General features: G+C 37.6%; 1 protein-coding gene across 1 annotated transcript in view; it reads left to right on the forward strand.

Moving 5' to 3' along the window:
• Positions 1-13,946, forward strand: part of BICC1 (BicC family RNA binding protein 1) — a 102,536-nt gene that overhangs the window by 41,451 nt on the left and 47,139 nt on the right. Inside the window, exon 3 of the mRNA XM_027745978.1 lies at positions 7,367-7,436. Coding sequence (XP_027601779.1) covers positions 7,367-7,436 — 70 coding nt within the window. The remainder of the gene's footprint in view (positions 1-7,366; positions 7,437-13,946) is intronic.

Below are 13,946 nucleotides of genomic sequence, written 5' to 3' on the forward strand. Positions count from 1 at the left end.
CCTGCAGTACTGAAACAAATGACTTGGAGTGGAAGCATGAACAAAAACATGGCAGTACTGAACTTTATCCATATTCCATAGGGTAGTGTCTGAAGTAGTTTAAATATTTTTCAAGACTGGTGAAATTAGGAAAGAAGGACTGGCCAAGTGGTCGTCACCCACAGATACTTTTCTAAAAATGGGTTTGGTGTTTCTGGCTGCTGGAATAAAAAATAGGAAAATCATGTGCCCCTATCCTACAGGATACATGTGCACTCATGCCCTTGCAGTTGGGAAGGTACTGTTGTTGTAATGCTCTTTTCTGTACAGACACATGACTGGAGCTTGATCCATGTCCTCTCTATGTGTTGTTTTGTTGTATATTTTAAGCAGTTTACACATAGATGTATATTATTAGTACTGACAATCTAAATTAAGAGCAATTTTATTAAGGAATTTTCTGTGTTTTATGGTTTAATTCTGGCTGTGATTCCACTCTGCAAAGGAGATGGTTTTTCTGCCACACAGGAGCACAAAGTGCAAACTCTGGATGGTGTTGTAGTCTGGAATGTGTGGGAGTCTGGGGGCCACTGCCACTGTTCCTGCTCAGGAACAACCTCTCACCCTTACCTGCAGAAAAGTGGTGGTAATACCTTCTTTTTAAAGCATTAGTTTGGACAAATATTGAATTCTAGTTGGGGTAACAAGGCTTGGAATGTGAATCTATTGCTGTATCCAAAATGTTGGCCAGGCTTCCACAAGAGCTACATGTTTGCCCCAAGCTTTGGGCTGAGTTTTGTCATCTCCTTTAACTTGTTTCATCCCTCATATTTCCCTGCCAAACCCAGTAGTCCTTAATGCTGTACCCCTGATGTGCCCTGGCTCCCTCTGGCCTCGCTGATTGTGGAGGCTGCGTTCCCACTGGCAGTTCCTGGGGAACTTCACGCAACTCCTTTTTGTGTCTTGTTCTTCCTTCCCACCCTTGTTCTTCCCTTGCTTTCTCCTCCCCCCAAAGCCGAAAAAAAAACCCAAAACAACAAACCCTTAAGTATAAAACGTCTTCAAACCATTAAGTATAAAACGTCTTCTGGTTCCAGCTACACCCATTGCTCTGTTCTTGCTGCCAAAAGTCATGCTCAGGGATTAGTCATCCTCTCGGGTTCTGCTGCATCACCCCTTCTGCATTGGAAGAAGAAAAAAATAAGTATCAGCTTATGTAGAATTTTACTTGTCTGCTGTGACTCTTCAGCTCAGGTCTTCTCCTGCTCGCATGGAAATATATTTTTCTTTAATTTTCATGCAAATTATATTCCATGGTTCAAATAAACTATAAAAATAAGCTTGTTTACACAGCTGTAAATGCTTACAAACTGAGGGGACTAATCCAACTTCTCTCACAGCAGAAGATGCAAGATGAAGATTTAAAGTCTCTGAAACCAGGTATTCAGAGACTGGCAAAATTTGTGTGTGTGTGTTCTTATTAGGCATCCTGAGGCCTGATTTGAAAATTATCACATACTCATTGATTTGGCTAATACTAAATTAGATTGAACATGTAATGATTTTATTTTCTGAAATGCTAATTTACATGTAATAATTCTTAATGAGTGAAATCTTCAATAATGAATTTAGGCACTTATTTTTGGAGGAGAGTTAGTAAATTGGATAACTAATCCCTTTGCTTGTTACTCTTGTCAATTATGGGCAGATTTTGCATCAAAACTGTGACTGTATTTATGTTGAACTGATTTTTGTCTGTGTCTCTTCCTTCTTAGACAGAAAAATATTTTTGTTGTCCAGATTAAAATTGCTGATCAACTGGAACTTGAAACTTCTACATATTCTTTGCACAGCCCTAGCTTCCATTATGGTTCATAAAACTGTGTTCAGCAAGCAAATTTGTGCTGTTCCTATTCTGTTTGATTTAAAAATACTTGTTGAGTTGCCCTTCACTTTTTGTGGCTTTTATCCCATTAATACTCCATGTTTATGGAAACATTTTTGAAAGGCCATTATCATGGTACAGGTTTGGGGGTTTTTTTACTATTTGTATTCCTGTGTTTATTCTTTTTTTTTTCCCTGTTGTCTTGTACAATAACTCTCATCTTTGTCTCCTATAAAACTGATGGAACAAGTTTTTGTATCTGGCAAAAATGGCTTTCCAAGATGGGGCAACGGGGATAGATACAGTGATGTAACAAATCAATCATCACCTTCCCTTCAGCAGCTATGGAGTGTTGATTGGGTACAAGTTACCCTACACAGAGTTAGTTAGCAATGGTCATCTCTAAAGAATTGCTGTGTTTTCTTTAACCTGATGGAGATTCAATTTCAAAACAAAATGACCAAACATCTCCTGACAGAATTTCTGTTCTCATGTGAACAGCACTTTTCCAATCCTCTCTGTCCCTCCCTGTCCTTGTCCTGCCCTCACACATGGGATTTTCTCCACTGCAGCGATTTTTAACTGAACACAGTTACACTGCAAAGCACTTGTTCCCTAGGGATACCTGTTGTGGGTTGTTTATGGCTCCGAGTGCTTTATACTTCTTGTCTTTTGTTAGTGAGAAAAGCGAAATCTGTATGTAATAATTCTCTAGAGGTGCTGCTCCAAGGTATGCTCGTGAAATATAAATGAACAGGGCCTATCTTGCATTTCTAGTCCCTCCCCAGTATCTGCCTGATGGAGAGCTCAATCCCTGCAATTTTGGTTTTTCTGAGGGGAGGGAGAGCTGTTGATGTAGCTCAGCCATCTACATTTTGTCTCATTCTTCAATGAATTTCCAATTCATTCCTCCTCCCCTTTGCTTTTTCCTTTGACTCGTTGCACTAGCATTGCATCAGGCTTTTTTCAGTTTTAAACTTCATGCTGTTTGGAAAAATAGCTGCTTCTTTGGTCATTCCTTTTTTGTCTTGCTAGAATATGATTTTATATTGAGAAATGCTCTCTGTGAGATGCATAAATGCAGGTTTGAGAATGGCATAAGCACGACTAAAGGTAGTTCAGAATATAGTTTAGGCCCTGTCTTGACTGTATGCTCTGTGGTAACTTTTTTGTCTGCACACAGAGGCAGTTCCTGAGTAAAAACCAAGATCTAGAAATATGGAATTATTTGTCCCTATATTCTTCTTGGCTTTGTCACTTAACCTGCTGAAGGAGGAAGGCCTGCCTACAGTACCCCAGAGGTGTAGGTTCCCTTTCAAAAGGGCTAATTGTTGAATCACTGCTTAGTTCCCTGTTTCTCATCCATTGCTGTGTTTTATGCTGTCCCAGAGACCATGGTTTTTATTTTCATGGACGTGATCACCTGTAGTTATTGAGCTTAATTTTCTTTTGTATAATTTACTGAACCGGTCTGCTAAATACTTCATGAAAGATGTTCAGCTGTCAGCATTTGTCAGCAGGCTCATGGGCAGGGTTTGCTGACAGGAAATGGAGTCTGAAATACTCCAAGTAGCACAGAATTTAGGTCCTCCCTCAGGATTTCCATTGTTTGGCAGTAGAAAATAAGGCACCTCTGCAGCTCTGCAAATGTTTAAGTGTAAATGTCTAGTGCCATTGATGATGTTGTTCTAAATCTGGTGTTTCTGTTTGTTTTCAACCTGCACAGAGGAAAATGTAGGCAAACTTGGAAGAAAAGAAACTTCTTAAAAATAAGACATGGGCGGAGAAATAAAAAACAACCAGTGGGCATACAATTTGATTACTTTCTAGGGTTTTTAATTGCATGAAAAATTCAAAGTATCTAAAAAACCCCCTATTGTATATTTAAAATAAATATATATTCTTCCATACAGATTAAGATAAACACGTACCTGCTCTGAAGATATAATTTAAGTGGTTATAAGATTTTTAACATCTATGCTTATTCATTGTCCAGGTACTCTGTGTATTGAAATGGCGTATGCATCTTCTGTTGTATCAAGCAAGGTTAAACTGAACAAGCTAATTCCCCTGAAAGAGAAGGGTTTTCCATTGATGAAATACAAACTGGATTTTTTTTTTTTTTTGCCAGTTACATTTGCCTTTTTGAGGGTTCCTTTTGTCATTCCAGTTGGAATGAGCTGCTTGTTGAGTTAAAGTTGAGAAAAAAATTGCAGGTTCCCACTACTAGATGCAGGTTGCTGTCTGATCCTTTTTTTTTCCCCACTGTGAATAAGAACTGGGGCAGAAAAGGCTAAGATGCATAAATCCCAGAGGTGGGAAGGTCAAAAATAGGTGATTTACCAACAGTAACTATAAACAATAGTACTTAGATTTAATGTGCTTTTTTTAAATGAAGAAAGGTCTGTTAGGTATGTTCTTCTTGTTCATCTACTGCCTGTAAAATACTTCCTTTGAATTCTGAAATGCTTTTGGGCTTTGGGGGAGTTTTGGTTGGTTGTTTTTTTGCATTCAGGGCATTCCAGTTTCCATCCAAAATCAGCTAAAAAAATACATCATAAGAAACAATAATTTCTTGCTGTCTTAATGTAAAAACTCCCCAAAGTGCTTAAACTATAAACTATTCAAACTGGAATACAAGGAAGCCAAAAGCTTGTCTTCCAGCTGCCTTACAGCTAGACTTTTTTTTTTTTTTCTTGAAGGCCCAATAATTTGCAACTAGGGCCAGTTTTGTCAGGGTCAGGGTACAGCCTTACTTGTTCTGTTGGTGTCTTCCAGTGTCTTGTCACCTTCTGTTTGTTCTTCACTGAGAACAGCTTATGTAATTCTGCTCCTAAACACTGCAATTTCTCTGGGAGGAAGGGAAGGAAAGGAACTTGTAGAAAGACAATTTCTTAGGGTTTCCCTCATTTTAAGAAGGAGCCTGAGATTATTTACTAGGGGGATTAAATCTTGCTGCCAAATATGCCTGTTCCCTTTGGTCAGTTGATCCATCAGGGTGAAGCAAGTACAGGTTAGTGCTCACCCCATCACTTATTTTATATGAAAATAAGGAAGCCTGAGCAGAGATGCAGTTCTGCAGAGATGATGAACTCTGAGTCATCCCCAGGCTGAATTTTCTTTACATGTTATGTAACTAAAGTAGTTATACAACTGGAATGCATGTATTACAGCTATAGCACTTGTGAGTTGTCTTGTTCATTTGATAACTGCTGTTATCAGGACATGTGGCATAACATCAAGTTTTCACTAATGAAGCTGTTCCCATTGCAACATGCAGTTGAGGTTTTCATGGAATGATTCCAAATTTGTTTCAGGGGGAAAAAAAAAAAATCTTGGCACTTAAAAGTGCCTGGGTTGGAATGGTAAAACCAGAACAAAAATTGATGCAGTTTTCAACATGATCTTCACTTTCAAGTTGAACTGCTCTAGTAAAAACTTGGTTCCTTGTTATCTAGAGCTTTGTGACGCTCCTGCTGTTGCAATAAATACAATACCTAATAAATATGATAATAGTTTAAAAAGCAAGCAGTATAGTTGAATTTGTTCTTAAAGGTTCCTATTAAAGCCCTGATTTATCATAAAGGTTACAGCTTGGAATTAAAAGCCAGCACACACTGAGCATTTTGATACTTCAGTAAATGCTCTTACTTTAAATGCAGCCAGGTTTATTTTTTTTTTGCTTGCTTGTCTAAAACAGGAGATAAATTTGTCTTTGTAGTGACCAGACTGAGTTGCCTTTTTAGTCTAATGTGGTAATTTTTAGCATTGCTTTCTCCAAAGAGCTTAAGGATATTAGGTTGGCCAAATCTCAGTGGCTGCCAGTCAGACTACTTTTCCTTTGAAGATCTCATATGCATCTCTCTCATATGTCCTCAGAATGTGCATCTCTGAAGTTGTGGGCTTTCATTTCATTTTATTTTAGTTTAGCATCAGAAATGGGGAGGATTTAATTTCTTTAAGATAGAAGTCTTTATTGACTGATGGGATCTAACACTTGCCTTGAATGACATTCATTCCTCTTCTGTCTCCTCTCTTGTGGTTCCTTTTATGTTGGATCTTCTTTAACTCAGTCCTGCACCATTCTTTGTTTTAGCATCTCTCTTCTCCTTTTAGCTAATGCCTTCCAATTTTCTGTGTATTTTGTTGCCTGTTGCCCAACCGAGAGTAATCCTGGCCCAAAGCCTTCTGTCAGAGACAAGTGAATTCTTTGAAACAGCTTTTTTAACATCTGGATTGAAAAATTGGGAAAAGTATATGTATGTTGCTGATGAATTTCACCCTCCTGGAAATGTTTTATTTCAGCTGTAACTTATTATCCCATAGTTGCTGAAACCAAAAATATAGTATAATGAAGTCTGGCTGACACTTTCAGTTTTTCCACATGGCGTACTAATCTGCAAGTTGTTGTGATGTCCTGGGGGTTTGGATGTAGAAGATAAGAATTGAACTGTTAGAGAAACCTGCCTTAGTTCTGAATTTTACTGTTGTGGAAAATTTACTGGTATTCTAGCTGTTTTCTTTATGCATTAGCATTTGTCTGGGAAGTGTTTTTTCTAATTATTTCGACATTTTAATTGTTTTCATTATCTCATGGTGAGAGGTATGATCTCACCATGCTTGATGATGACATCACAATATAAAAGAGAAGGTATTTAGTCTCTGTAGACATGCCCAGAGCTTCTTAGAGCTGGATTTCAATTCATGTACATGAAGTCTTTGGTGTCCTGCAGTTCCTTTTCTTGTCTCACCACTAGAAGGGTTTGTGAAGCACTGTAACTCTGACAGAATGAAATTTCAGTATAATATGCCCATAATAGAGTGAACTTCACTGAAACAAGGCAGCAACAAAATAAGTCAACTCTGAGCCAAATGACTGCATGGCTCTCAAAGTAGGAGAGAGTGTGTGTGTGTGAAGGGTTTTTCCTTGTTGGCTGGTTAGAGGTGTACAGAAGGTTGTACACTGTGTCATAATAAATGCTGTCAAATGTCTACTCTGACCAGCTAAACTGAGTAGTAAAAATTGTGAAGTCTGGGTAAGCTTATAATGAAAAGCCGCTTTTGGGTAAAGGTGAGGCAAACTGATATATCTTGACCTATGGAGGCCCAAAGGACTCAATTTAAATTTGATAGGCTTTACTTATAAACTATGTTAAGATAACTAAAGAAAATTTTTTGTTGAATTGTAAAGGTTTGAATTTCTCTCTGAGATGGACGTGGAGATGCTGTAGGTAGTAGTGCTCATTTGAACTTCAAGGAAACTGCTGAGCATCTTGGGTTTGCTCTCTGCAATTCTTTGGAGTGATCAGAACTCAGCCCTGTTTATTAACAGACAAAAATTCTCAAGGAAACCAGAAATGTAGTTAATGGCTTGTGCTATTTATAAGTAATAATAGCCAACAAACTTAAAAATGGTGAAGATCTTTTTTTAAAAAGCAACTTATGACTTTGTAGAAGAACAATAAAAACTCAATTTTGCATAACTGCTTTCTGTTTTAACAGATTATGGAAGAAACAAATACACAGATTGCTTGGCCATCCAAATTGAAGATTGGAGCAAAATCGAAAAAAGGTATTTTATCTTGTTCTTTTTGTGGGGTGGGAGGAGTTGTTAGAGTAGTAAAACCACAGAATAAAGAAATTTATTTTTAGAGTCACTTCTATCAGTACTGGAAACCTGAAATATTTTCATTTCAGTCTGTTTTTCATAGAAATTTCATGTTGATGTTATCTTGGCTTTATGTAGGTATTTGATATACAAACCCATTCTAAGGAGTTTGCAGTTCTACGAGTACCTTATTATCAATACTGTTGTATTTAGTGTATTTAGCACGTGCTAAATATAGAATTATAAAAATAAAAGAATTAAAATAGAATTATACAGCTTTCTGCTGTATAATTCTGCATCTAATTGGAGCAACTTCCTTATTTTACAGCAGCTAAAGTCAGTCTTTCTGGTAACATTGCAAATTAGCGGGTGTTCTGTGGGGTTTTTTGTTTGTTGCTGTGGAGTACAGAGATGTGTGTTGGTCAAGCCCAGCAGAACAATAAATACTCATTGTGTCCCTGGCAGAGACAGCCTGCATGCTTTTTTGGTTTCTTTAGGAAACCTGAGTTGGAGCTGTTTCTAAGGAATGACCAGTATTATGTGTTTTAAACCATGCTTCTTTTGGAAGTCCAGCCTGTTAGTGTGAACTAAATACACAGTCTGGGACATCTCCTTTGGAAATGAGCTGCCTTGTTCTGTTCTTAAGGAATCATAGCTGTGACTGAATGAAAGGAATGCTTCATTTCTCTTCTCCATGAAAAAATGAAATTGGGGGTGATTTTTAACATTGGCTGTATTTCTGTTCAGGATGATACACATTAAAACCCAAGAAAGTGGAGATGAAATGATTTCTCTGTACCTTATATTTAGAATGTGTAGGTGGAGACGTGGGCTAATAACCTTTGTAAATGAAGGTCTTATGGGAAGAAAAATGATCTCTTTAGAAAGGTGCAGGATTAATAACATTTTTATGGTGTAAAGTGAGATTCAGTCTCTGATGTACTTTGCCACATGGTATTAAAGTCCAAATTGATTTAATTCTTTTTCCCCCACTTGCATGGAAAAAAATCTCACTTAAGCAGGGAAAATGGGGAAGGAATTCAGACTGGAAAAAATGAAGATGTTATGTATGCATTAATGTGTGGAAGTAACATTTGTAGTCAGTGCAAACCTGTGTTCTGCCTGCACACTCTGCCTAAGGTGCTGTAAATTGATGCACAGCTAAAGCTCCCCAGGGAACAGAGGCATGAGAGTTTGTTTTTCTTTTGAGGGGAGAAAAGAAGAAGTAAAACAGTACCTGCACCTTTTTTTTCCCCTAAATTTAAGTGAGCCTACTTCTGAAGATGAAAGGTGGATGAAAGGCCATGAAAAGAGGGGTAAGAGAGGTGTCTGTCTGGTTTTTTTATTGGTACTTTGAGATGCAGCTTTTTAAGTAGATTAATTTGTGAATTTATTAGTGATCTCAAGTAGAAGATAATGTGGTGAAGCTCTCTCAGTATATGGAATGAATTTGGATACCAAGGGAAATAAAACAACTACAAGTTATGAACTGATAATAAGACTGAAAATTGAAGGAAGGGAACACATAATACAGCTGGGCATACTGAGTGTATCTCAGTGGGAGTGATTATCCTGGAAAGTCTTTATGCCAAAAGAAACTTCAGATAGTGATGGGCTGCAAACTACACAGTTTAGCAATATGCTCTACTATTAAAAAAGGTGTTTCAAATGCCTATGGATTTCAGGGTGGCTCCAGAGTTAAGGCTTGTACTCTCTGGCTATCTTTGGTTTGCTAAATTGTGTATATATACACCTAAGATAATAAATTACAGTGTGTGCACAAAGAACCCCTTAACCTAAAGGTTTCTATTTCTTGTGAAATAAAATGTAGTTTATATGTTCTGTTAACACTTGGTACCAATTGTTTGCAATTCTGTAACTTTCCATTTGCAGCTACAGCAGCTGTTTATATAGGGGAAAATATTCCAAGTGTTTAACACACTCTAGCTTCACTTAATGGCATTTTGTGATTGAGAGGAGAGTCTGCAGCAAATAACTGGCTGTTATTTGTCCCCTCCAGGGACTTGAACTCGGAACATGCTTTTTCCCTGTCCCTTGGGCTGGGAGCTGAGTGCCTGAGTCATCCAGCAAGGGAGAAGCTTGCAGGGATGGATGGACAGCCTTGTACCCCAGCCATGTGCTGTCCTCTGTCATAATCAAGTGATAGCAGATTTTTCATACAGTTTTGCAGCTTCACTTTTCTGGGGGTGTGTGTGTGTTGTGGCCTTTGGTCATTCACAGCTCTCCTCCCAGTATAGGGGAAAAACAATAATGAGGAAAACACATCTAGTTTTGCTTTTGTTTATGTGATATTGTTCAGTCTGTCATGAAACACTCGGGGCTTAATGTGTTGCTCTTCTCACTGCTGTTGACAGTTTTTTTTCATTTGACACCACTGATGACAAATCAATAAGGACAGACTACATTTTTTCTTTTGAATGGAAGCACAAAGGTATTGAAATTGCAGACAAGGTGTAAGGTTCAGCAAGGATATAAAGTTCTGCAAAAGACCCAGAATCCTTTTGTGATCTTGTAGGAAAAAAATGCTATGATGAAGCTGGAGAACTAAGAGTGGATGACCTGTAAACTGTCAAATTGTTTTGTTTCTTTGTTTAATTATGGATTACAACTTTTAAATTGATGATTGCAAAATGCTATGTATTAAGTATCATAGTGGTAATTCATTAATTTACACTTGATAAATATTTTCTGACTTTTTTTTTTAATTGCAAAAGACTAGTGTCTGAATTTAACAAATACAAAATTTAAAATTTTGCCAATTAAAATTTATCATTTAATGTGAAATTTCTGAAATAGGTCTTTGCAAACATAGAATTTAAAAATAAACCAACAAACAATTATCTACTCTCAACAGTTTCATAAGAGCCAAACAGGAATTTCCTGGTTTTAATGAACACCATATGCTACAGTCTTGCTCCAGTGATGAGGGGTGAGGAGGGTTAAAGTATTTTGAAATAAATGTTTACAAAACACAAGCAGATATAAATCTTCCAGTAGCATCTTAAAGCAAACCATTTGTTCAGGTTGACAAAGAAATCCCATGACATTAAGATTTAGGGAGGGAAGTGAACAATTTAAAGCTTTTTATGAGTGATTCCTGTCCATCAGTAATGAAAGAATGGGCACTGGCACGTTTTGCTCTGCTTTGCACTGGAGCTGTGGAGTTCAGGGTGTACCAAAACCTCCTGTTCTGGAGGTTTGAGGTCTTCTGTAGTGAAATGAGTTAAAGATCAAACTGAGGCAGTAACTTCTGCTCTCAACAGACCTTTTCACTCTGTTATAGTTACTGTTCCTTAGGAATGCTGTTAATTGTCTTTTAAAGATTTATTCAGTGGTATAAAAGTATCAGTAGATTGCCAAATCCTAAATGGTCAGATGCTGTAGTTCCACAAACGCTTTCCAGACAGACATAAGCTAATGTGGGGTTTATTCCCCCCCTCTCCATTCCCAGAATACTGACCTGTCCTGTTCTTCTTGTCCAGCCCTTTCTGCTGTGCTGTCACTAGTGCTTATATTGCCACATGGGGGGACCAGGTTGGCTTAAAACTAAGCATGGATAATTTTTTATTATTGGAGAGGGAGAGTTCCTTGTGCATTTGCCTCAACCCTCACTGTATCCTCAGCCTGTTTCACCACATGTCTGTATGAACCTGTAATGCTGAATGCACTGGGAGCAGGTGAACATCTTATTACTCACCAGCGGTGCCTTTGATGGTAATTTAAGGTGTTCTTTAGGAAATGGGTAAATGAGAGTTCAGAGTTCACTCATATTCCTGACTACATTTTATTTTTAAATCCATGTGTCCCAGCATAAGAATCACATCAGCTCCTGAAAACTTAGTTGCTCTAGGCAGGAAGTCATTCAGGGAGTTGGAGCAGGGAGAGATATTCTGAGAAGTTAAAGCTGTAAAGGCAAATGCAAAGTAAATTGAACTTACAGAGCAGGGATAACTCTGGGGTTTATTTCACCATTTGCTTTTAAAAAGGACTTCTCATGCTCTTTTTCATTTGCTGTTATTCCCATATTTTCACTCCTCTTCCATTTTCTTCAGATTAGTCTCCAGCTCTTTATTGATGTCATCTCTTGAAGTTACCAACTTATTTCTTTTCCTTCTCTTTTGAGCTGCTCTTATTTTATTTCACCTTTCATTTACCATTTCTGGTTTTTTGGGGGTTTATATTGCTTTTTCTTTGTTTTTGTTTTTCCTCTTGCTAATGATGCATTTTTAGTTGGTTAGTGAAAATCTAGTCCATGTTTGGTGTCTTTACTTTTTCCTCACCTGATTTTTCCTTTTACTCATTCTTTCATCATTCTCTAATATCTTTTTAAAATTTAAACTTGTTTCTGTTGTCAAAGCATTAACTACCTGCTATTTTTCATTAGCAAATCTCAAACTCAAGTCAAGTACATAGCATGTGAAATTTATATCCAAGGAGAATAGCAGGAGGAAACACAGTGGTACTAAAGACATTGGAAAGAAGGCAGCAATAATTAGAACTGGGCACTGGTGACATTCATTGCCTGGCAATTTAGTTTCGCACTTTTTCTGTAAATTTTGCCTTTTGCAACTTATCTTGCAAACAGATTCCACTATTTTATTCTTTGCATCTTAAACTGCAAAGGTAATATGCACAATGCAGTTAGCATCTGTAATACCACATTTGAGGCAATTAACTCTACAGAGAGACTTCAGCCAAATTAGTAAAATATCACTCCCATTTATTGGAGTGTCGTTTAGCACTCTGAGCATTATGATAAAAGCTAGAGGCTGATTTTTTTTTTATTTTTTTTTAAATAGAAATGTCACTGCATGATGAACTCAAGGCCAAACTTGGATGCAAGTTACTGCCTTAGAGTAAGCTAAAATGTTTGTTGCTTCAGACCTCTAAATCAACTTTCAGTTGTTTCCTGGTATTGTAATAAAAGCTGAAGTTCATATCTTCGGATGAAATAGGGAGGGAGAGAAGAAAGAACTGCAGCGTCAGGCTGTGCAGCCTTATGAAAACGTGCAAATACAGTGCCAGCTTATTTTTTCTTTTGCTACAGGTTTTCTGATAAATCTCAAATCTGATTTTATGCTTTTCAGATAGTGTATTTTTTCTCTCTTCAGACATACTTAGTTTTCCCAATTCAGTTTGTCCGCACAATCTTTTTTTGAAAAGAGTGCAGACTGTTTTCAGTGCTAAATCTCTTACAGTAAGATGTACAGTGGGTTACCATAGGAGCAGTTCAGTGTTGTGCTCGCCAGCTTAGTGTCCCCTGTGCAGGCACTTCATCACTTACACACGTGTCTCATGGAGAGATGACATCATTTCTTAAAACATAAGTGCATCCCTGTTATGCAGCATTGCTCTTGGTATTGGAGCTGGTCTAACTCCCACATTTGTGCAAAGGAGAGACTGCTTCTCCCACACAGAAATATCAGTGAAACACAGTGCAAAAAAGCCTGTGGGTAACACCTCAAATTGTTTGCTTCAGTATATTAATGGACGCAAGTATGACTTTGTCAATGCTCAATGTTCAAACCCAATATTTTATTATAAAATATCAGTGATAATGGAAGAATTAATAATCTTGCACAGCATTATTTTGTAGGAGTTGTGTGAGCTTTAAACAGTGCTGTAACCTCTTCTGGTTTGTCTGGAGGGCTCTAGATTCTCCCTCCCCCCCCCAAAAAAAAACCAGCCAACAAAAACCCACAACCTTAAACCTCACCAAACCAAAACACCCCTAAGCAAAGCAATGGACTCAATGAGGCAGCAGTTGAGAAACTTTGAGTAGAATAAAAGTGCCTGTGTGGCATAAAGTGGTTTTGGACTCTTACTTCAGGAGATTGTCTCATTGCGTTGATGATGTTTTGTAATAAATGCAAAGCTTAAAGAACTGAATAGATTTGTCTGCTTTCAATTATCTCTGGGATTGCTGAAAAGCTCAAAGGGCTTTGGTCTGTGCTACTAAACTTTAAGGTAGTTACATACTTAATTTTCTTCTAAGTACCAGGTGGCTTGGTGTACTTCAGAGGCTGGCATGTTTGCAAAGTGCAGTTATATAACCTGAAATGTTCCCCGAGAAATTGGCCAAGTCTGAGTTTTGTCAAACAAGAATAAAAGTCACTAAAAATTGCGTGATAGTTTAGGCCATTTGCTTCTTTGTCGTGGATAACTCCTAAATAGAAAACGCTATGCTGTATATGTGTGTTCATATCTTCACTGAAAGGGTGGTTAAGCCTTGGAACAGGGAAGTCCCATCCTTGGAAGTGTTCAGAAAACACGTAAATGTGGCACTTGGTGCTGTGGTTTAGTTCACAAGGTGGTGTTCAGTCAAAGGTTGGACTGGATGATCTTGGAGGTCTTTTCCAAGCATAATGATTCTATTGATTCTCTATAGAATAATGACTGTTAGGATTGCTTTATTTTTAAAATCTTCAGTGTTTTTATTTTCTGAGTCTTTAC

The sequence above is a fragment of the Pipra filicauda genome, unplaced genomic scaffold, assembly GCF_003945595.2.
Source record: "Pipra filicauda isolate LSUMZ 115617 unplaced genomic scaffold, ASM394559v2 scaffold618_size212816_pilon, whole genome shotgun sequence".
Taxonomy (NCBI): domain Eukaryota; kingdom Metazoa; phylum Chordata; class Aves; order Passeriformes; family Pipridae; genus Pipra; species Pipra filicauda.